This window comes from Xyrauchen texanus, chromosome 24 (genome assembly GCF_025860055.1).
Source record: "Xyrauchen texanus isolate HMW12.3.18 chromosome 24, RBS_HiC_50CHRs, whole genome shotgun sequence".
NCBI lineage: Eukaryota > Metazoa > Chordata > Actinopteri > Cypriniformes > Catostomidae > Xyrauchen > Xyrauchen texanus.
In genome coordinates, this window is record NC_068299.1 from 28,833,148 (window position 1) to 28,857,393 (window position 24,246).

General features: G+C 39.7%; 2 protein-coding genes and 1 long non-coding RNA gene across 4 annotated transcripts in view; 2 read left to right on the plus strand and 1 right to left on the minus strand.

Annotated features, from left to right (window-relative positions):
• The window catches only part of LOC127617999 (uncharacterized), a 33,633-nt gene that overhangs the window by 6,771 nt on the left and 2,616 nt on the right, over positions 1–24,246 (minus strand). The window lies entirely within an intron of this gene.
• Positions 46–20,934, plus strand: zfand4 (zinc finger, AN1-type domain 4). 2 transcript variants are annotated; one of them, XM_052090198.1, is made up of 10 exons: positions 46–428; positions 1,996–2,297; positions 7,611–7,686; positions 8,506–8,573; positions 11,461–11,650; positions 12,688–12,832; positions 13,719–14,831; positions 15,595–15,640; positions 17,611–17,728; positions 19,738–20,934. In XM_052090198.1, the coding sequence occupies exons 2-10, from the start codon at positions 2,114–2,116 to the stop codon at positions 19,871–19,873; spliced, it is 2,076 nt and encodes a 691-aa protein (XP_051946158.1). In that variant the 5' UTR covers positions 46–428; positions 1,996–2,113; the 3' UTR covers positions 19,874–20,934. The 2 variants fall into 2 exon arrangements, with proteins under 2 accessions (XP_051946158.1, XP_051946159.1); XM_052090199.1 differs by lacking the exons at positions 46–428; positions 8,506–8,573 and having other exon boundaries at positions 2,266–2,297.
• The window catches only part of LOC127617998 (uncharacterized), a 135,232-nt gene continuing 133,941 nt past the window's right edge, over positions 22,956–24,246 (plus strand). The window contains exon 1 of the mRNA XM_052090205.1: positions 22,956–23,276. The gene's annotated coding sequence lies outside the window, so the exon portion shown is untranslated. The remainder of the gene's footprint in view (positions 23,277–24,246) is intronic.

Genomic DNA, 24,246 nt, shown 5'->3' on the forward strand with positions numbered 1-24,246 from the left:
CAGTAACCAATCTTATTCGTTTTCCTCACTGTCAATCCCAGACAACATAATAGGGTGACTTTCCTCTTCGGATATTCGGATTCTGTTTTAATAGCCCCTTTGAGCCGGTTTACATGGGAACAAAAGCAGTTGTTCGTGGCTCGAAATAATAAGGATACGTTTTACCTAATAAACTCGACAAGCTGTGAATCAACGGTATCCGTGAAGAGTTCGTTGGGCTGGCACTGGCCTTTTGCTAAAGCAACTAGCCACTTAAGCAGAACTAAAATACCTTTTATTGATTGTTCTAACCGTTACAGTCCGGAGACTATCGCTTTTACCTTTTAAGGGAGCTAGCTTGTTTTTTGGGGGGTGCTGTTGCTGGGACATCAGCCAATATTTGTGTTGATCCAGGTGTCCCTCCCTACAGATCCCCTGATGCTGTCAAGGTAAGATGACAAATGGGTGTACTGAAAGAGTATTGTTTAAAATGAGAAAGGACAAAGCTGGTCGGTTGGACCTTTGGATACTTCCTTTATTGATCGGCTGCAGATTACAGTAAGTGAAAAAGCGTAATATTTAGCTTTACTATTACATTTGTACTATTTAGACTAGTTATGTAGATTATGATCCTGATAGCACAACATCCTTATTCATTCAACATAATCGGCAAAAATCGTGTTCAACATAATCGGCAATTGAGCCATATTCATTAAATACTGTACTTCAATAAAACTGCTGCAAAACTATGTGATGGTTTAGGTGGTGTAGTGTGTATAATCTCATATAAATAAAATAATAGTTCACCCAAAAATGAAAAATCTCTCATAATTTATTCACCCTCATGCCACCCCAGATGTGGATGACTTTCTTTCTTCAGCAGAACACAAACAAAGAGATTTAGAAGAATATTTCAGCTCTGTAGGTCCAAACAAAGAAATATAATGTCTTAACAAGAGATATGATAAGTGTGAGTGAGAAAAAGATCAATATTTATGTCCCTTTTTATTATGAATCCCTACCTTATGACAAGCCCCATTTTTAGGTGGAATTAATATGGATCTGTTTCTCACACACATATATCCTATCACTTCTGAAGACATTGATTTAACCACTGGAGTATTTATGGATTACTTTTATGTTGCCTTAACATGCTTTTTGGAGCTCCACATTTTTCCAAACTGGCCACTTAGCTGTTTTTGTAAATATGCTTACAAGTTTTTTCACATTAATAAAGCTAAGAGTGGACTCAATTAGGAATTATTTAGATGACCAGGACACTTTTAATTGTGATTTTCAGGCCTGGAAAAGTAATGGAAATTGTTAAAATATCAACAAATATTTGAAAAAATTATTTATACTGCTGTAGAGAATATAGATTATTTTTTTCTAGTTTGGCTTTGTTTTAAAGTATTTCATATGTTGCTCTTGTGTGAGTGCTTCTGTAAAACCTATTGTCTGTCTATTGAGGGTCTTAATAGAGACCTTTGTACACTAATAAGTGTAATAGTTTGAATCACCAGCGATCTCTTTAAAATTCTGTAACACTTTACAATAAGGTTCCAACATTAGTTAACATGAACTAACAATGAACACAACTTTTGATGCCTTTATTAGTCTTGGTTAATGTTAATTTCTACATTTAAGAATTTTTTTTTAATGTTACCAAATTTTTTTTGTATTTGGTAACATTAGTTAATGCACTATACTAACAATGAACAGTTGTATTTTTATATAACTAATATTAAAAAAAGATGAATGGTGAAATGGTAAATGGTGAAAAAACATATATAAAGTAGTTCTTCTTTGTTTGTGAAACCTAATGCATCAACCAATGTTAACGAATGCACCTTATTATAAAGTGATTCCATTATTTCTAAATAATCCTATTCCAACAATCATAATGGACTGAAAAGGTAATGGAAAATACATGGAAATTCATTGGTGATAAAGTGTGGGAACTTTAATTTGATAAATTTGATATATAATGCTCTATGTTTTTCTACATCCCCACAGCCTCAAGCTCCATGAATGATGTGTTCTGTCTGTGACAGAGGTGAGAACACAACCCTCATTCCCCCACCTTGGGCAGGGTTCATTGTCTCTTCCTGAGCCCTGGCCTCCCCTTGCAGAAATGACTGACAAGAGGAACCCACCATTTTTCAATGATAACAATGTAGGCGTGGTGCACTACAAGCTGCCCTTCAGCGAGACCATGGAGCTTTTCATAGAGACCCTGACTGGCACCTGCTTCCAGCTGCGCGTCTCAAACTTTGAACAGGTCATCTCTGTCAAGGCTAAGATTCAGAGACTGGAGGGTAGGTGTCCTCTTTTGACTGCTGCATTGCTGTACACAACAACATAGAATAGTGATGGTAATGCTCAGGACAGTGAACAGTTCTGGAGAGATGGCTATAGTGATGGGGCGACTCACAATTGTCACTTGCCCAGTCCAATGAAACATGCCATGCCAACGAGACCGAATCCGTTCAAAACCATTTGGCCTGATGGTAGAAAAGAGCCTTTAGAGGCATTCTAATAAGAAAGATTGTGTTGATTGTATAGTGCCAGGTTGTAGAAAGAGCTGTTTTAAAAATCATTCCTTCTCATTTGTCACAATAAAATGTCCCTCTCTAAAAAGTGTGCCCTGAATCCAATGGATTGGTTGAATGGTTGCAAACAGCTTTGTTAGAACGAGAAATGTTATTCTTTCAGTAAACAGGCTTTTATTTGTTTGGGGGCACAGCTCTCTCACATTTAGAGGAGATTAATGTTGCTTGTCTCTCAGGACCTGCACTTGAGCAAAACATGTTTTGACTGAGCAGCGTGCTTAATTTGTGTCTGATGAACACAAAACACTTCACTGATAAGTGTGAAATGAAAAAGACAGACTAAACATTAGTTCAAAACCAAGAAATTGTCAGTCCAGACTGCTGTTCAGTACAGCATACAGGTTTTTAAACATGCCAGTCTAAATGGTGCCTTGAGCGCAGATTGTGTTCCTCTGAGGATCATTAGCTCTGATGTGTTAGACAGCACCAGTTTCTCCAGATTCAACATGTCTGGTCCTCTCAGGCAGGGGTTTGCTTTTTTAAAGGTAGTTTACAGGTGAGGAATGGCCTAGTTTTTTAGATTATTAGATTTCCTGATGTGCTTTCTGGGGCTGTAATTTTGCCACCTTTCAATGCACGCTGTCTATAAATCTGGCATGGCTTCTTACATTGCCCCTTTTATGGCTTTGTACAGACTGGTTATGAAAAGCATTATGAGATGGAAATGTTAAGTATTATAGAGTACAGAGCAAATATGAGCATACAGTTGCCCCAAAATGTATTTGGATACTTAAAAGGATAGTTCACCCAAAAATGAAAGTTCTCTAATTTTCTTATAAAAGACTAAGTAATCCATAAGACTCCAGTGGTTAAAACATTTCTCCAGAAGTGATTTGGTAGGTGTGGTTGAGAAACAGATCAATATTTAAGTCAAACTTTACTATACATTCTCCTCCCCTCTCAGCCAGGCTGCACTTTAACATTCACTTCTTCTTGTGTTTTTGGTGATTCACATTCTTTATGCATATCGCCCATTCCTGGACAGGGAAGAAGAATTTCTATCAAACATTGACTTAAATATTGGGTCTTTTTCTCACCCACATCTTTCTTATTTCTTCAGAAAATATGGATTTAACCACTGGAGTCATATGGATTATTTTTATAATGCCTTTATGTGATTTGTGGAGCTTCAAAATGTTGGCACCCATTCACTTACATCGTATGGATCTACAGAGCTGAAATATTATTTAAAAAATCTTAATTTGTGTTCCGCAGAATAAAGAAACTTTGAGTCGGACATGAAGAAATTAATGACTTGTGGTTCAGTAAGTTATTCATTAAAAGATACGGCTGATAATATAAATTTGTTCAGAAGGTAGCGCTGTATGTATTTCCAGTGTAGAATCAAATTAACCTACTCATAAAGGCTGTGACACACCAAGCCAACTTTTTTTCAGGCCGATTGAGCTAGTTGAATCGGTGCCGGAGCTTGTCAGTGAGACATATCAGTCTGATTGGCTGTTCAGCTTAGCGAACCAGTGCACGAGAAGAACGGAAGTGATGAAAGCAAGCATATGACGAAGGGCTGATAACGCCAGTGCCATTTGCAACTTATCAGACATAATCGATGAAGCTATATTACGAATTCGTCTGTGGTGAGCTAGATTGGTGTGAAAATGGTAAGCAAGCACTGCTTTGTTTACGGTTTGTATATCCGCAGACCTAGCTCTTCCGGTTTCCCTTTTTGAATGACGTATACAGACTACTCGCCACCTGCTGGTATGGAGAGTTAATTCCTCTCACGCGGACACAGAACAAACGTGGTAGTTGGCCGTTGGGAGTAGTCTTTGTGGTGTGTTCAAGAGCAACTTTTTAGCCCAGACACAGGCGACGTGAGGTGACACCACAGGCTTTTGTCGCCGATAGTTCTGTGATGTTGGTTTGGTGTGTCTGGGCCTTAGGAGTTATCCGTCTGGGAATCAGATTGCTTCAAACTGACATGAAACATCCACTAAATATCACCTTTAGACTTTAATCACTTTAGTTCCAAAAATGGCTCAGAAACTTTTGTTCTGTGAAAAGGTCTAGCATCATTTGTTTGAATTTTATATATTGAATGAATCTGTTTTTTTAGCTGAAACCAAAAAAAATTATTTCAAGTGTGTATGCAAATGTCCATGTAAGATATAATGGAGAAATTGGTTGATGCACACTTGTTTAAAAGGCTACGGTTTAAAAGGCATGTCTAGGCCTCCACCCATCGCAATACACATCATCGCACACACACTAACCATCTGACCACCACACTGTTATGTCCTCACTGATCCTGTCTAGAAGACTACCCCTCTACTGGTGTCTTATTACTCTTTACACCCAATAAAGGCACATCTATTCACTTAATCACCAGCCAGCGCAAACGTTTGAAACTTTTTAGTGTAAACTTTATATCCAGGAGCAACATTTGCATTCATATTCCTAAATTTGCAGACCAGTGCAGATAAGCTCAAGAAATGACCAACAAAATTCTAGAGTCACCAGAATAAACTTTTAAAAGGTTGTATAATGATATATGAGAAAATTCAAACATTTTAAGGGGGTTTCCTGTGTCATTATTTCTCTTGAACATTGTGATATATTCAAACTAAATCTTGGAGGTGACATGATTGTTTGTTTATTTGGTGTACACAGGAGGGCAGATATGAGTCATAGTTGCTATGCTGCTGGCTTTTGCTGGTTTGATGCTGTATTGAAGCTGAGGAGATTAAAAAGAAAGAAGGAATAAATTATTAGTATTTTAATTTGAAAATTAAAACGTGGATAAATAAACCAATTTATAAATGGACAAATAAATAAACACATTTAGATGTGTTTATTTCATTACTGTATTAAAATGTAATTGTTTAACAATTAAATTGTGCATTCATATATAATGTATTTAATTCATGTTTAAAATGCAATAAAATGTAACTATAAAATAAAACATTAATAAGTCATTTTTAATTACACCTTTTAAATTGCATTTTAAAAAGCATTTGTCAATTATTTTCTTCATTTGCCAATGGCTTTTCTTTATCATTTTACTTTGGCTTTTCTTTTTCCATTTGCCTATTGCATTTCTTTCTCTATTTGACGATCAAGTTTAAAAATGCCATTAGACAGTTGACTTGTGGAAGCAACCAATTAACTTTTGACTCCGTTTTAAGACACATCTCTCTCCCACGTGCCACTCGTAGGAGATGTAAGATGGCCTGTCATTGGACGGTTGTTAGAGGTATGAGCAGTTTATGTGCTCTATGAAGCTCACGCCAAAGAAACAGACGCAAAGCGTATCAGAAGTAAATTATCACTTGTCACCTCTGCAGCCGGACTTGGACCAAATAATAAAGTAAAGCAGCCAATAAGTTCCCAACATAGATGGAAACTCCTTCAATACTGTTTAAAAAACATCCCAGGCTGATTCCTCAAGAAGTTGGTTGAGTAAATGTCAAGAGTCCATGTCTGCAAATTCTAGGCAAAGGGTGACTACTTTGAAGATACTAAAATTTAAAACAGTTTTGATTTATTTGGGATTTTGTTTAGTCACAACATAATTCCCATATTTCCATTTATGTTATTCCATAGTTTTGATGAATTTACTATTATTCTAAAATGTGGGGAAAAAAAATTATAATAAAGAATAAGTGTTTCAAATCTTTTGACCGTTAGTGTATATAGTCACGTTTTCACAATGAGACCAGGTTGAGTTCATTGCTATGCTCCCAAAGAAATTGGCCAATGGAAAAAGAGAAGCCATTGGCAAATGAATGAAGAAAAGAAATTGCTAAATGTTTTTTTAAATGCAATTTAAAAGCAAAATGTAAAAATTACTTGTTAATGTCCGATTTTATTGTTACATTTAATTGCATTTTAAACAAATTATATACACCATTTGCTAATGCATAATTTAATTGTTAAATCTGTAACATTTTTAAACCATGATATAAACAAATTTAAATGTGTCTTTATTTGTCAATTTATGAATTGGTTTATTTATGTTTTTATTTTAAAATTAATAGATTCATCATTTATTTCTTCATTCATTTTTAATTGGCACTCCACGGCTTCCATAATACTGTAGTAAATAAGTTTTGAATATCTATGCATTTTCACTGAATTGATTCTTTGTGATCTCTTTATTTACATTGTATAGATTACTAACCTGCAGTGGACATGGATTTAATATATTGCGTAATTTTTATTCTCGCCATGATATCTAAAGAAGAGCTCCATATGAGCAACATAAAGTAAACAATATGAAATACTTCAAAGTCATGACCCATTTTTATTGTTGGTCATCTTTGAAATCTGGGCAGCACGGTGGTGCAGCGGTTAGCACTGTCGCCTCACAGCAAGAAGGTCGTGGGTTCAAACCCTGGTTGCCCCGGCCTTTCTGTGTGGAGTTTGCATGTTCTCCCCGTGTCTGCGTGGGTTCTCTCCGGGTACTCCGGCTTCCTCCCACCATCCAAAAGACATGCAGGCTAGGTTAATTGGTGTCTCCAAAAAAAATTGCCCTAGGTGTGGATGTGAGTGTGAGTGTATGTCTGTCTATGTGTGGCCCTGCGATGGACTGGCGACCTGTCCAGGGTGTCCCCCGCCTTTCGCCCAATGTTAGCTGGGATAGGCTCCAGCCCCCCGCGACCCTGTACACAGGATAAGCGGTTGACGATGGATGGATGGATGGATGGATCTTTGAAATCTGTGCCTCTGGAAGATAATCAAACACCTTTTGTAAGGGCTCAAAGCTGTGAAATTATGAATGTTACAGAGCATTGATTTTTACTTAAAGATGCCAAAGGCTGGGGTTATTTTCTTTGCTCTTTCTGTTTCCCTCCAATGATTACAGTTCAGAAACATTCAATTTGGGCAGCCATAAACTGCAATCAGATGTCCACCTCATGTTCCAGTTCTTCTGCAGTTGCTCTTTTGTTTGAGCTTCTTTAGTCTGATAAAGTACTTTAAAGATGTTGTAATTGGTTTGTCTTGCCCTGGTCTATGTGTTTGATTGTTTATTATAGTCTGATGGCATTGTGTTGGTCACAGGCATTCCTGTCTCACAGCAGCATTTGATTTGGAATGGTATGGAACTTGAAGATGAGTACTGCTTGCATGATTACAGGTGAGTTGTTTCCAGACAGTTTTTTGTTATTTTTATTAAAAAAAGTAAAGTAAGCTCATTTGGCTTTACTTTAAACAAGGTTAACTTCTACTAAACATGACACTGGCACTAAGCTCTGAATGAACCTTATTCACAGTAGTGCCATCTATTGTACTACAGTTGTTTAGTGTTTAAGATCATTCTCCTGATGAAACAATGGAAAAAAAATCTCTCTTTCTCTCTCTCTCTCTCATTCATATATAATGTGTGTGTGTGTGTGTGTAAGTAGATGTGATTTAGAAACTTTATACAGTACGTGCCTCTGCAGAGACTGTAAGTTTATCCCTCACAGACTTGTTTTATTTCACATCAAAAAGCAAATGTGGTGCTATTGTGAATAAGGTCTAAGAGTTAAAGGGATCGTTCACCCCAGAAATGAAAATCAGATAATCATTTACTCACGGGAATATTGGGTCATATGAGACTAAGTTTGTGGTGCTTTTTTGGATCCTGATACTTTAATTTTTTTAATAAAAATGACAGAATATACATTTTTATGTGAGCGATCCCTTTAAAAACAGCCACTTCTCTCAAGCAGACTGGCTCAGTGTGAAGGACACAGAAGGTGGATTTGTCATAAATTCTTGTCAGTTAATGTTCCACATGGAGGCTTTCTGGAAGGATATTTGGTGGTGTTCATTGTGCTTCAGATATCAAGTGAAGAAGTGTGTGAAATTTAGTTGGTGGGAACTCGTATAGAAGGCAGAATTACAAACTTAACCGGTTTTAAGTTTGTGATGCTGCTGCCTGCTTTGAGTTTTCCTGTGGTTGTGTTTTCAGTATCACTGAGGGCTGCACTCTCAAGCTGGTCCTCGCCATGAGGGGAGGGCCTGTAAACACCAGACGAGGTGCGTTTTCACCACTGACCCTAAACATATCTAATGCTATTGCAGGAGGGGAGACAATTTTAAACTTTCATTTGACTACTAGAATTTGACTTTCTATATTGCGATCTAAGAAATATATATATGTAGAAATGTCAGAAGTATCATTAAAAAAATAACAATATTGAATAATAATGAATCATAATATTGAATATAAAACTGAAGTGTGTATTTTTTTTTGGTGTTAAAATACTTATAACTTAGTCTGCAGAGACAACTGTAAGCAAGCAATTTCTAGGTTAATTTCTCAAAAACTGTAAACATTGTGTCTGTGGTGCGATGTATCGAGCCAGTGTCCAGCCCAGATCATTGACTCAACCAATGGCGAGAGTTTTAATCAAATCTAGAAAGGCCACATTTCAGCAGCCATCACTCCAACACCTTATCCTTGAGTAATCATGCTAAATTGCTAATTTGGTTCTAGAAAATCACTTGCCATTATATCAAACACTGCTGAAAGCTATTTGATTCATTAAATGGAGCTTAACATTGTCTTTGTGTTTGTTTTTGAGTTGCCACAGTATGCAATAGACTGGCATGTCTTAAGGTCAATATTAGGTCAAAAATGGCAAAAAAAGAAACAGCTTTCTCTAGAAACTCATCAGTCAATCATTGTTTTGAGGAATGAAGGATATACAATGCGTGAAATTGCCAAAAACTGAAGATTTCATATAATGGTGTACACTACAGTCTTCAAAGACAAAGGACAACTAGCTCTAACAAGGACAGAATGAGATGTGGAAGGTCAGATGTACAACTAAACAAGAGGATACATCAGAGTCTCTAGTTTGAGAAATAGACGCCTCTCATGTCCTCAGCTGACAGCTTCATTGAATTCTACCTGCTCAACACCAGTTTCAAGTACAACAGTAAAGAGAAGACTCAGGGGTACAGGCCTTATGGGAAGAATTGCAAAGAAAAAGCCACTTTTGAAACAGAACTCAAAAAGTTAGAGTGGGCAAAGAAACACAGGCATTGGACAACAGATAATTGGAAAAGAGTGTGATGGATCTTAAACCCATTGAGCTTTTGTGGGATCGGCTAGACTGTAAGGTGCGTGAGAAGTGCTCGACAAGACAGTCACAATGGCAAGTGCTACGGGAAGTGTGGTGTGAAATGTCACCTGAGTATCTGGACAAACTGACAGATAGAATGCCAAGGATCTGCAAAGCTGTCATTGCTGCACATGGAGGATTGTTTGATGAGAAATCTATGAAGTAGTTTAAAAAGTTCTGAATTTTTTTTAAAAAAATGTAATTGTAATTTTTCACATCATTAATGTCCTGACTATACATTGTGATCAGTTGAATCATTTTTCCACTTTGGTGAATAAAAGTACCAATTTCTTTCCATAAGAGCAAAATCTGTACATTATTCCAAAAATTGGCCAGCAGTGTATGTCAGGAATAATGTGTTTGAAGCAGAGACCTACCCTACGTACAAGACCTCTTCGTACAAGCTATCAATCTCTGCCTACCATCCTTCCATCATCATCATTAAACCAATCCTCCAACAGATTAAGTAGGAGAGCGATGTGAGATGCGAGCCACGAGACTGTGTGAGCTGCCCCTCCAATGCCTAGCTTGGCCTGGTTTCACTCCCCCACTCAATCCCTCTCCAGAAACTCCCGGACATGGACAGAGTGGGTCAGCAGAAATAGTTCCTCCCCACCTTTCCTCTTCTACATGCAACCTCACCCCATATTGCAATTGTTCCCTGTTCCTACTTCCGCATTATTATTTGAGCAAAGTCTTTTCTACTAAATTATGTTGATTGTCAAATGAGTCAAGAACAGTCTTCAAGTTGTTATTTTAATTAGGTCTTGTTCATCACATATTTTAAAGACTCGGATCTTTCATTTTAATCATGTCATTTATTATTTCTTAACCGGTGTTACAATAAGCCTGGATTTCACTGGAATGATCAGTCTGGTATGGTAGCTAGTGGTGACCATGTCAGTAGATTTCATTCTTGTTAACTTTAAACCAACAACCTAACAATCAAGTAGATCTAAGGCATCAAATTATAGACAGCAGAAGAAATATACTAAACCTTAAATTCAGTGTTTTGTTCAACATTTCTCACAAAGTGAACACATATTTTTCTCAGGCAAAGAGAGAATTCTACTGAGCATGTGCTTAATTAGTGTCATCTTGCTAGGATGTATGCAAGTGAAGAACTTTAATGAGTTACAATTGCCCCCAGTCTCACCTTGTGGACTGCAAGAGCTTAATGGATGTGCCATTAATAATAATAATTATTATAATAATTCCTTACATTTATATAGCACTTTTCTAGGCACTCAAAGTGCTTTACATAGTATTGGAGGAATCTCCTCAACCACCACCAGTATGCAGCATCAACCTGGATGATGCGACGGCAGCTATAGTGTGCCAGAACGCCCACCACACACTAGCTATTGGTGGTGAGGAGAGTAGACTGATGTAGCCAATTCAGGGCTGGAGGTTATTAGGAGGCCATGACTGAGAAAGGATAATGGGGGTAATTTGGCCAGGACACCAAGGTTGTACCCCTACTATTCACGAGAAGTGCACTGGGATTTTTAATGACCACAGAGAGTCAGGACCTTGGTTTAACATCTCATCCAAAAGACGGTGCTTTTTGCAGTATAGTGTCCCTGTCAATATATTGGGGCATTAGGACCCACACAGACCACAGGGTGAGCACCCCCTGCTGAACTCCCTATACCACTTCCATTGTGCAATTGTTTTGAAACATGAGGCCTAGGAAAAACATTGCTCATTACTGTTCCAGGAGCGTGTAGGCACTCCGTTAGTTAACAGTGTGAAATTGATATGACCTGCATCCTGTTTTCTCTGGTTACCTGCAGTGACAGTGACCGATGACTCTGTGAGGGAGATCTCTGACTGCCTCGACACAGGGAGAGAGGAGATGTGGGAAAAGTCTCTGCCTAATAAACAGGTCACTTTCCTGGTGTATCGAGAGGGAGATCAGCTCAATTTCTTCCGAGTGGTGGACCGAGGAGATGGAACGCTCACACCTGTATCTGAATCATTGAGGTTAGTTCAAAGCAGAGAAAAGGCATGTGAAAAGAGGAACAACTCCTTTCACACAGAACTCTGCTACCTTTTTTAGATGAAATCAGATGTTGCAGAACTACGAAACCTTTTATATCTTGAATGCATTTTCACTGATAGATACACATAATGCACTGGCATACTAAAAGGGATAGGTCATTATTTACTCACTTGTCATTCCTTACCCATATGTTTCATACAATGTTAATTCATAGTGACCATGAAGGTCAATGTCCTAAAAAGGACAAATACACTATGAATGCGTCATACAAGTAGCCCTATTTGACTTTAATGCTACATTTCACTTCTGAATTCATACGATACATTTGTGTGAAAAAACCAATGAGTATTTAAGTCCTTATACAAAGAAAATCCTGCCCTGCACTGTAGCTCTCAAATTCAATGTAGCACCATAGCATATATCAAAACATCAAATATACATGTCAGGCTTAAGGCCAATGACGTTTGGTCACAACGTAATGAAGTTTTTAGCCAAAGGGAAGATTTCCTGTGAATGATATTCACAATTTGTGTCCCAGCAAAAAAAAAATAAGGTTTACAGTTTTGAATGAACTACTGAAAGGGTCAATAATGACTTTTTTTTTTTTTTTTTTTTTTTGTGAACTGTTCTTTTAAAATATAATTTAGACTTTAATACAGTAATATAAAGCTCTTTCTTAGGAAAGCTGTTTCTGTTGGTCATTTACAGAATATTTTCCATGGAAAATTAAACCGATAAGAGCTTCCGTTTTTGTCTCCGATGATCTTTCATGATTGTCAGGGGTAGAGGGAACTGTAGAGTTGTAATCAGCTGGTGTTGCTTCATTAACAGCTAGCCATCCTGATAATCAGTTAGACCAAACTAGTATTGAACATTTGAGTTTTCTGCACAGCTTAGAGATTAAATAAAACACTACTTGTTACATATAACGTTTAAAGGGCTGATGTTACATTTATTCAGAACAGCACTATAAAACACAGATTATGGAAGAGTTTGTGCTTGGATGTGCTTGTTTCAGCAATGGCTCTGTGCACAATGTGTACACAGAAGAGGAGGAGTCAGAAACTGCATCTTTACAACAGCAGATGCTGGAGAACTCCATCACAATGAACAAGATGAAGCTGCTCAAGGCCAAGATGGAGAATATGAACCTTAACAAAAAGGTACAACATAAGGCAGAGTAAACGCATGCTCTTTTTATCTTTTCTTGCAGAAATTGTGTGGAACAGTTCAAATCGAATCAACATCTTATCCTTAAGGCATGAACCTCCTTACTCTCAAACGCATCTGATTAGATTTGTCGGTTAAGCAGTATGGAAGTGAACGCAGTTCTCCAGCTGGCTTCAGGAAGTGTCGGCCATCCCATGCTGTATCTGATAAACTGGTGCAGTTGTAAATTCAAGCTCTGCAGATTTGGCACATTAATTATGCAGACTCAACTATGCAGAGTTGTAGGGATCCATTTCTTTGTCACAGATATTTGCAAGTAAATGTTTTTATTACTGTTATCCATTTCTGTCCATAGCTTTTAAGTTTGAGTGTATGCACTACTGAAGTCAACATAATCCCAAATAGGGTGGTTTTACTATACAGTTTATACTGTGTTATAAATATTTGTGCTGCTGTTAGTTTACATGATTGCTTGACTTTGTTTTATACCTAAAAGCGAAACATGGTATAAGGCGAATATACAGAGCCAGACTGGAACATACAAGTCAAGACAAGTTATGAATCCTTCATGTGATATGTAATTGTCTAAGTAATTGTATATTTTGCTTTGTGTCCAAGTTCCAAAAAGAAATTAATGAGATGATGTACCATTTACATGTAAAAGAGTTGAATTCATTGAATGGTCCAAAAATAGTCATTACTACATAGTTATTAAAATCTAAACCATTTTGTTGAATTTCCAGCAAAAATAATTATATCGCAATATATCATCACTTATACCATGGTATGGTTTTGGTCATAATGCCCACCCCTAATCCCAGATTTTTCCTTATTTTCATAAAATTGTGCATTATGATTGTTTTCTTGTGTGTTTGTCAGCCCAAAAAGACTGCTAAATTAAAAGTCAGACCTCCAGTGGGTCCGCGGCCATGCAGTGGTTCGCTTGGCTCTGCCCGCCACCACCGAATGTTCCGGGTTCTTCCTCAGATAGGCTATGCCTCTTCAACACATCTACCTCCAATTGGTGATCAGCTTCAACCTGCAGCCTCATCCCCTGCTGCTGGCTCCTCCCACCAACCATTCAATTCTCTCTCAAGACCTACTTCCTCAAGCCTAGCTAATCCTTCCTCTGTGGCTTCCAGCATATATATGGTTCAGGAACCGTGGGACAATCCAATGCCTCGGAAGATCAGACTCCCTCCCAAAGTGTCCAGACTGGAAGTGCGAGGGCCTAAAGTTATGAGGGACTGTGTGTACCCACCTGTATCTGTTCTATCAAACCCGGTAGTTCAAGATGAAGAAGATCTTCAAAGAGACTCAACCGTTATAGAGCCTCCCAAACCCGTTCCTTTCAATCTTCCAGAGCCCTTGAGTCTTGACTTATCTGTTCAGCGTGAAAGCAGTATGAACTCTATTGGGGCTGTGGCAGAACCCAAGACAGCAGCTCCTCTTCTGACCCAAGCCATCAACTCAAGCTCCATCGGCACATGGGCAATAGGAAAAGACAGGCTAGAGTCCCAACCTGATAGACATGCAATGAGCTCCCTGCACCTCCCACCTGACCCCCTCACACCTCCTTACATACCACAGCACTTTGAGTTCCCGGGTTCCTCCTTGCAGCCTAGTCCAGCCCATGCCCTCCTCAGAACCAGCAGCAGCCCTCCTCATTCTGTTAGCTCCCCCTCACAGACAACATCTGTACGAGGTTTCAAAGCCGAGTCACATGACAAGCACTCAGAGGTGATCTCCAAAAGCGAGGCCAGGGACATTACCAAGATGGCCAATAAAGCTTCCAAGGAGCCACTGGGCTCGGTGAGCAATGCTGAATTCCTGGCCTCGCTGGCAGGAACCGGTGGTCAGAAGGCCCTGGCAGGGCCTTTTGCACTGGGAAGGTTATCTGGTACAGCCACCCCCCTACCGACCAACATCCATCTGTTGCAGGAAGACCTGCTGCGGAGGATCTCCCCCCTACAGAGCACAGCCGCATACACGGTGAGTTGCAGCCGTGGCCTCTACTGGCCTCTACAAAAAGCTGATAACATTTGATCTCACTGGGCTACAAAGAAAACATTTTTATACCAAAACATATGAATGCTATTGTGTAAATGCCTGTCACAAATGTTAACAAATCCTTGAAATGCGATTATTTGAGAACTGTGGTTATGTGCACTTATAATTCTCCAAAAAAGGGGATTTTAAGCTAATATAGAAATGCCATGAACTTGCAAGAACTCCACCCATCTCCCCGAAGATTAACCTCTTCTGAATCGCTCTGATGCACGCGCCATCTGCAGGTGTTCGCGCCAACCTCCTGCCAAAATATAAGCGAGGATCTTCATAATGGTAGCTGTTCTGGGTCATTGTGGGTTCATACATGTTAATGACACGTAGTGAAACAGAGAAGAAGATGCCCGCTTATACTATTTCTGTGGAAATAATTGAATAAAGAAACATATTTTCATAATTCCAAGGTCTAGTTTCATGCGAAATAAGGTTTTGTGGGTTAAATGGATAGTTAACCCAGAAAAGATAAATCTCTCATCATTTACTCTTATGCCCTTAATCCATCCAAGATTTGTATGACTTTCTTTCTTCAGCAGAACACAAACAAAGATTTTAAGAATATCTCTGTAGGTCAAGCTCTTTGTAGCTCCAAAAATCACAAAGAAATCATAGAGGTAATCCATATGACTCCAGTGGTTAAATCCATATCTATTTTGTGAATTCTTTATCAAGCGAAATCTTCTTGTTGCAGCCATCAAGCTCATCAGCCGGACACTCCAATTCAGTAAAGAGATTAGGTGAGTGGGTTGACATAATAAACGGTGTGCTGTTCTTGTGAAATAAACCATGCAGAACACCATCTCATAGCACAGCTCTATATCACAGAGCAGCTTTTTAAATGTGATCGCTGTCAGTAATGTCATCTGTGGCGATTATCGCATTTGTCTCACTTTTCCACTAATCAACATTTTTTTTTTTTTGCAAACCTCTTCCACAGACTGCTGCTTTATTCCCATAAGAAACCTAATTTAGGTGTCTTGAAACATGATTTTAAAAGCTTGACATGCTGTCTTAAAAAAATGTGGCACTCCTGCACTCCTCCATTTCAGGACCTGAAAACACACATCGGCCAAGGACGTCCCTTCAAGCGCATTTTTATATAGAAAAACTATTTGAAAACAGTGCAAACAGATGCAAAAACATCTTCAGTGTGAATGGCCCCTTCACACATTGTACCTCTCCCAGCGTCCAGCCTAGATCAAGCCTTTTAAATGCCCTACCTGGATTCAAAATTATTCTAAATGATCTGATACATTATCATCCTCTGCAATGAGGCTTACAGGGTTGTTACTGAGCTCAGTGCAATCATTTCATAGTTTCCTAAATGTCGCTAATATATTGGGTGACACACAGGCTTTTTTTTTTAAATCCCCTTCCCTCCCAGTTTGGAATGCCCAATTCCCACTACTTAGTAGGTCCTCGAGGTGGCGTGGTTACTCTCCTCAATCTGGGTGGTGGAGGACAAGTCTCAGTTGCTTCCGCTTCTGAGACCGTCAATCCACGCATCTAATCACATGGCTCGTTGTGCATGACAACACAGAGACTCCACATTTGGAGTCTCATGCTAATCTCTGTGATCCATGCACAACATACCACACACCCCATTGAGATCGAGAACCGCTAATCATAACCACAAGGAGGTTACCCCATGTGATTCTACCAGCCCTAGCAACCGGGCCAATTTGGTTGCTTAGGAGACCTGGCTGGAGTCATTCAGCACTTCCTGGATTCTAACTTGCGACACCAGTGGTGGAAGTCAGCGTCAATACTTGAGCTACCCAGGCCCCAACACACAGACTTTACCAAAAATTACATTATTGCTAGTTGCACGGCTCAGAATGTATATATTAATTTATATTTTGCTATTCTGAGAATGAAGAATATTTTATATGTGAAGTTTACATGTAGAAGAAGATATTTTATTTTACATAAATTAATGGAGTGTGACAACACACTCTAACAATCGAGCTTTTTAAATGAAGTGTGTAATTTCTGCATCACTGGTGTCACAGTGATATTCACACTTTTGAGAAATGATACAAATGGCGTATTTCTAGTTTTCTCTGCATATCAAGCTGGGATGGCAAGAAATTCTTTAACATCGAAAAACATTACACGCATCACCTTTAATTTTCACCATAATACAGTGAAGACCTTCTGACTGAAATGGATGATGGTTTTGCAAAAGTTGGTGTTGCTTATACATTTGGGGAATGTTCCCTGACATTTTACTGCCAGTCTTTTAGAGCGGCTGAATGTTTTGACACCTTTTAGATTGTCAGTGCCTTGAAAATACAGTGGTGATAGCAAATAACAAAATAGATAACACTGCAAGTACGTGACTGGAAATCCAATCTCATGCCCCGGTGCTTGGCTTCTGCCTTCTATTACATCACACGTTTTTTTGTTATAAGGATAATGGGTACGTTAAATTCAGAAGTGATCATCCTTAAGCCCTATTCCCTTCAATGTCTTGACCATCCACTGTGAGTGCAGTGGAGGGCTGAGAGATGTGGTGCTCCAAAATAACAGTCATTTGGAACTCATTTTTTAAGCCATTTTTACTGAAGATTCAGTTTGAGGCAATCTTGCAGAATACGTACAGTGCACTTTTGAATCACTACTGTTTTTAACAATATATATATATATATATATATATATATTACTATTCCTTTGTTTGTCTTTGTATGTGTAAATGTTGGTTTAGGCACTCCAACACATCACTTACCCCCTATGAAGGTTCCCACTGGAACAAAGAAGAAGAGTTCAAAGCACTGCTTCCTGTGTGGGAAAAAGACTGGGTTAGTCACCAGCTATGAATGCAGGTACAGTACTGCCATGGGTGTTGACTCTTTCTGTATGAGTTTATTACATTACAATAAGGAAAGTTATTGTATGCCTGTAATCTGAAAGGGAAGTATGTACTTAATTTGCTGTGTGCACCTGTGCAGGTGACTAGGAAATCTAGGAAATAGTTTGGAATAGTTCTCTTACTGTATAGGGCATGTGCTAGCATTGATGATAACATCATCTGTGACTGCCCATGTACTGTGTATATGTGTGTATATATGTATATATGATATTTTCTGAGACTGTTATCATACCGTGAAAATCTCATGCCGTTGCAACCCTAGTATGTACCGTTGCAACCCTAGTTATATATATAACTAGGGTTGCAACGGTATGAGATTTTCTCTCATACCGTTGGGGGGGGGTCAAATGAAATTAATTCAACAAAAGATTCTCCTCCCGGCCCTCCAGCGGGGGACGGAGTGGTCTTACCATCTCCAGAGCTAACATCTCGGGCTCTGGGTCGAACGTCTCGGGAGCACCTGGGAGCCTTCTGGGTCCTCGAGAGGGTCTGTGAGACGGGGGGCGTCTGCTTCCTGCGGGGCGCTCGACGCGTGGACTGAGAGCTGGGGTCAGGTTGAGGCGGAGCAGCCTGTTGACTCTTTGCAGGAGACGCCCTCGGCGAGCAGACAGGGCATGGCCCATGGCGGCAGACTTGCGGCGGGGCAGGATGTGAGAGATGGCCTCCGTCTGTTTCTTCACCCTGGAGAACTGCTGGGAGACTTCGCCGAAGAGGCCGAACTGGGAGACTGGGGCATCGAGAAAGCGAGTCTGGTTGGTCTCACACATCTCGTCCAAGTTCAGCCACAGACGACGTTCCTGGACCACGAGCGTGGCAATCGCCTGCCCGAGTGACTGCGCTGTGACCTCCGTGGCTCTGAGGGCGAGGTCGGTCACTGAGCGCAGTTCCTGCCGCACATTGGGATCAGGGCTACCCACGTGCAGCTCTTTGAGCGCCTTGGCCTGGTGGACTTGTAGGAGGGCCATGGCGTGCAGGTCGGAAGCGGCATGTCCGGTGGCACTGTAGGCCTTCGCGGTCAGCGAGGATGTTGTCCTACAGGCCTTGGAAGGGAGCACAGGGCGACCCCGCCAGGTGGTAGGGTTTCCGGGACACAGGTGGAGCGCAAAAGCCCTATTCACCGGGGGAATCGCCGTGTACCCGTGGGCCGCTCCGCCGTCGAGGGTAGCGAAGGCGGATGAGCGAGTGCTTTGTGACGAGTGGAGAGGGGTGCTGTCCACGATGATGTCAGCTCATCATGCACCTCTGGGAAAAATGGTACCGGGGGGGGGCGTAGCTGTGACCGGCGCCCAGACCCCAGGAACCAGTCATCGAACCGCGATGGCTGTGGGGAGGACGGAGGGTTCTAGTCCAAGCCCACGCTGGCGGCGGCCCGGGAAAGCATGTCGGTCATCTGAGCGTCAGCCTCAGCCTGGGCATGCTGGCCCGAAGGCAGTAGCCCAGGGGAGTCATCCGCATCAGATACCACGCTCTCCGATGCAGCGGCGAGCTCATCCACCTCGAGCTCCAGAGGATAGGCAGGCTGGCTGTAAGGCGAACCGCTGTTGCCTCGAGCACGGATGGGAGTCAACAAGCATGTTGTGGGGAAGTATGGTCCGAGGGGGCCTACCCGGCGGAGCTGCACCCGCTGCCGTCCCCAGATCGATGTGATCACTGCCCAGACACACGAGACAACACCTGTGGCTGTCTGAAGCGGAGAGCACTCTAGTGCTTCCAGGAACTACACGGGGGCGGAAAGGCATCTTTAGAAAGACGCGTCCTGAAAAAGCAGCTGTGTATTGCTCTTTTATTGAAATATACTCTTTTAAAGAAAATCACTCTTTTAATAACTTTTTTCATAGATCAGAGGCATATTCTGTGCTCATGAGAGACCCCTAGTGTCGCTTCTTCGACACAAGCAACAGACGGGGGACTGATGTATATATAATTTTGTGCAGCTAATAAAGATTAATTTCTTTGTTTTAGGTGTGGCAACAGCTTCTGTTCCATGCACCGCTATGCAGAGACTCACAACTGCACTTACGACTACAAAAGCGCAGGCCGGCGATTCCTACAGGAGACCAACCCCATCATAAGTGTACCAAAGCTGCCCAAAATATGAAGGCACTGCGCTCATTAGAGGAGAGATACATGGAATTGATCAACCATTAAAAGAGAGAAAAACTTGTCAACAATGTGTGCTTTTATTACCATGTTTGCTTAAAAATAGTTTAAGATAGTTAGATCTGTAAACGAGAGGTAAAACAGTGCTGACTCTGTAGCCGTTCCCACTGAAAACATACCTTATTATTAATGCAAAAAAAGTAAAAAAAGCCCTGCATGTAAATTTCTAAAAATATTTCTTCCATGCAACAAACATTCAAAGATGCAAAATACACAGTTCCAAGCATATTTACATACGTTTTCTGTATGTTATGTTTCTTAAGATAGAACTGATGATCACTTTAGATGCACTTTAGTAATATCTCTTCTGGAAATTGGGTTTGGTAACACTTATTAACACTTGGACTGGTTGACGTGACGAACGTTCCTTGTTGTACCTTAGTATTTGAAAGCTGCTCAGAAAAGGCTGCAGTTATTATTTACACTTTTTCTCTAATGTCAGGTGATGAACCTAATAAAATATCCTTGTGTTTCCTTTTATTTTTAATAAAAACTAAAATAATGTCTATTGTGTGTTTTATATCAGAGTCAAAACTGCCTCTGAAATATATTGTGTCACTATGTTTTTATCTTATACTAGATAAATGCAAATAGTCTAAACATTCTGAAATAACCTCTGCTAAGATTAGGGTACAATGGAGCTAAATGCCCCCAGTGGTGAAAGTCAAATAGGTTTGTTATGAAGAATGTTTATACTGGCTTCACATTGATTGATCCAATCACAATGGAGATTAATTTGTTTATAGAATACTTGAGGATGAAGCGTCAGATGTGTTTGATATGAACAGGAAATGGTGCACCCTTTTCTGAATTGGTTATTTTGAATAAGCATTAGCTTAAAAAGCATCTTGCCTTCTTGAAGGTAATTGCATAACTTGGCAAATGTTGCACTGTAACTATTGCCCCTATATCTACATTTATATCACTACAACCCCCTGGGGCCTTTTACACCAAGTGTTGGGTAAAAGGCCCCCATGCCACCTTTTTTAAATAAATACATTTGAATCAAAACAACAATCTGTTATTTCTTTTCACACAAATTATGCAGCTCTTATTCAATAAAAAAAAAAAAAGATTTTTTCAAACTCGATACTCTTTGTGACCAGAAAAAAACCTTTTCCTTAAGGGTTGCCTTTGCGCTGTTGTACCCGACTAAATATCAGATGTGCAGCCAACAGATGGAGTAAGGGTGGTTCATGCAGTGTTATATTTGAATGAAAATACACCAAATTAAAGGGGACAACCATTGCCCAAAAATGGAAGATGCCAAATTGACTGCACAGGCTCAGCCATGTTGAAATTCACAAAACATGGAACTGGACTCCTTTTCAAAGTGGTATATTTTCTAATCAGCAACTATTGAGTGAAACTGAAAGCAAGAAGTGCAGCTTTCTTCTATATATTTAAAACACTGAAACAGTCAGTGGTTTTGTTCCTGTGCAACATCAAACTGAATTTGTTGTATTTCCTTCATTTTAATAACAGTACAAATTCACACCATGAAAGAATACAAATGTCCCCTACAAATGAACTTAATTGGTAGTGTTTAGCCTAGTGCAGCACACTTTAGGGAAACAAACCCATCTTTTAATTCAAGATTATCAAGAGGAACTTGTTTTAAAGGTTAAGCCTAGCACATTAGATGACATGTGCATGCATAAAACATACATGGATGGATTCTTTCAATTCTTAAAATTGTACTGGTCAAATCGGATGTACTAATTTATTCACAACAGGTGCAAATGACAAACCACAATTAGTGCATAATAATGAACCAAAGCATGTTTTGAATGTATTTTGAAAAGGTGCAGATTTCCTTAGGAACCACACACAGGCTTTAGCTGGTCCCTCATCTGTCATGACCAATGCACTGCACTGAATCTGAATAGCAAACTCATCCATGCATTGTAAGGGGTCTGTAGTGGTTTTAAGATAAAGCAGAGGCATTTTTGGGTCCTGTTCAGAAATGCATGGGAACTCACTCCCTACAATGCACCACAGTAATTGTAACACTGAAATTTGAAGACATGATCTTCAGACACTGACATAGAAGAAAAACAAAGGGATCAATCATCATCATTCATTACGCACACCACTATAGCACATAAAAAAGTTCCTTTTTATTTCTGAAATTCATTCTAAACTAGACTTATTATTCGTTATAACGTTGCTTTGTCACTCGCTGACATAAAACAATGTTATGAGAGTCCAGTGCATGATCAGACGCGCATGCCCTCTCCGATTTATTTTCTTTTCTCAGCCCGTTTATCCACCTCGAACGCGGAAGTCAGTGACCATGACGAATGCTATAAGATGGGGACTATGAAATAAAAACAAAAACATCGCCTTTTGCGTTTGGGGAAAGACGAGGTGAGTCAATATTTGAGCTAATTACGAAAACGTGCCTGGGAAGTTAAACACTTCGCCCGTCAGGTTACTTATTAAAATGTCAAAGGAAGAAAACACACGATTGTCATTTAAATCGCAGACTGAATAACACAGTTGTCTCTTTATCTGGGTGTGCATCTAAGTAATGTTAGGAAATATATATTTAAATATGTCGTTGCATCATTCAGACCAAGGGTGTAGGCTACTAATGTGATTTGTTTATTCAACAGAAATTATCGTTTGTTTTTTTTTTTTTTTTTGGCCGTTTATTCGCATTACGGTAATGAGAATATGAGGGGTGAAAAAGGAACGTGTAATTAAAATAACCTCACAAAAAAAAAAAAAATTTTTTTCAATAAAACTGTCCCTAAACGATGCTTAATTTTCTATAGACTAGTTTTATTTTGTATGAACCGCATTGTGCCTGCAGCACGAGCTCAGTCTCTGCAGAAACACTGTGCTGATTTCTCTGTGCCTCGAAATATATATCCTGGAAACGAGGTAAGAAAAATGCAATATATAATACGCAGCTGTCATTGTTCATATCGCGTCATCACCGCGTGAATCAAGTGCAGCAGTTAGTGCACGACTGCGAGCTGAACTCTCAGTCAAAGAAAAGACAGAGATAACCTCAGACTCCAGTGACAGGTGTGTTTGGGTTAAGTAGGTGCATCATTTAGGTCTGTGGATGCACAGGAGTTCGCATCGGCTCAAGTATGGATTGCAGCGCAACATAAGTGCGTACTTGGAGCATTTTGTTTTGCTTTATGTCGGCATTACTCTTTGATGCATTCGTTGGTTTCAGATAGGCTCTGTGATTGTGTGGTGCCAGGCGCTTTCAAGCGTTTATAGGCTACTCCCATTCTGTCATATTTGAAGGATATTTGACTGCCAACTATGCTGTGGTAATGATGGGCTGGAATTGAACATAAGTTTTTAAAGAACTGCATACGGTAAGCGCATTTTTATTTGTTTGTTTACACTAGCCTTGTCTCTGAGTGTATTTAGCTGTTACAGTGTAACACTGTTCTACTTTATTTTAAACGCAGAGAATGCTCTGCATTATAATTCACCCTGTGTAAACATGACAGGAAGCTGTTGTGTGTGACCAAAGCAAGTGATTATTAGATGGAAACGATGTCCAGCGTCATCATTGGCTGTAGTGAAAGTCGTAGGAATTCATACGAGTGCAGTCGATATCAAACGAATTAGCTAAATTTAAAAACTCATATGAATCCTTACGATTTCACTGTGTATGTAGGACTATGCATTACTTTGTGGAGAGCTTATGACCTACTAGTTTAGTCTTGCCTTAAGAATAGGTGGTGCAACCAGATTAAGCACTGACTTAGTTACAAAGTAACTAGTAGTTACTAAGCCCTTAGTGTGAACTTTACGTCTCAGACCGTATGCACAGCTGGTGCAACCCTACCCAGGACTCTCTAGCTTCAAGATTCATTCAAGATTCAATCAAGATTAATGATTTATATTTATTGTCATTATAACCTGTACAATGAAATTTCGTGTGGCACCATCCTACAAGTAGCATTGAAAAGACCAACATCACAAACAGCAAAATTTGCTTTGCTAAAAATAGCTAGTCATGCAGTGTCACTGTCCTTGTTTCTGTTACAGGGTATTATATCTGCTGATTTGCCAGTATTGTAAATCCTTGATTGCCCTCTGAATAACTCTGCACTAGGCATGATACTGGGACAGATCTAGTCAAAAACATCTTGTTAAATGTTTCTTTTTATTTGATTTATTTTTTACTTTTTTACATTTGGAAATACGTCAAATCACGAAAGTTGGGTATATGCCTGCTTGGGCAACATGATCATGAGTGAAGTCGACATGTTGTTTCCGGTACCCGAGGATCGGCCACATTATGCAGATTCACTCATTGATTCACTCATTGATTCA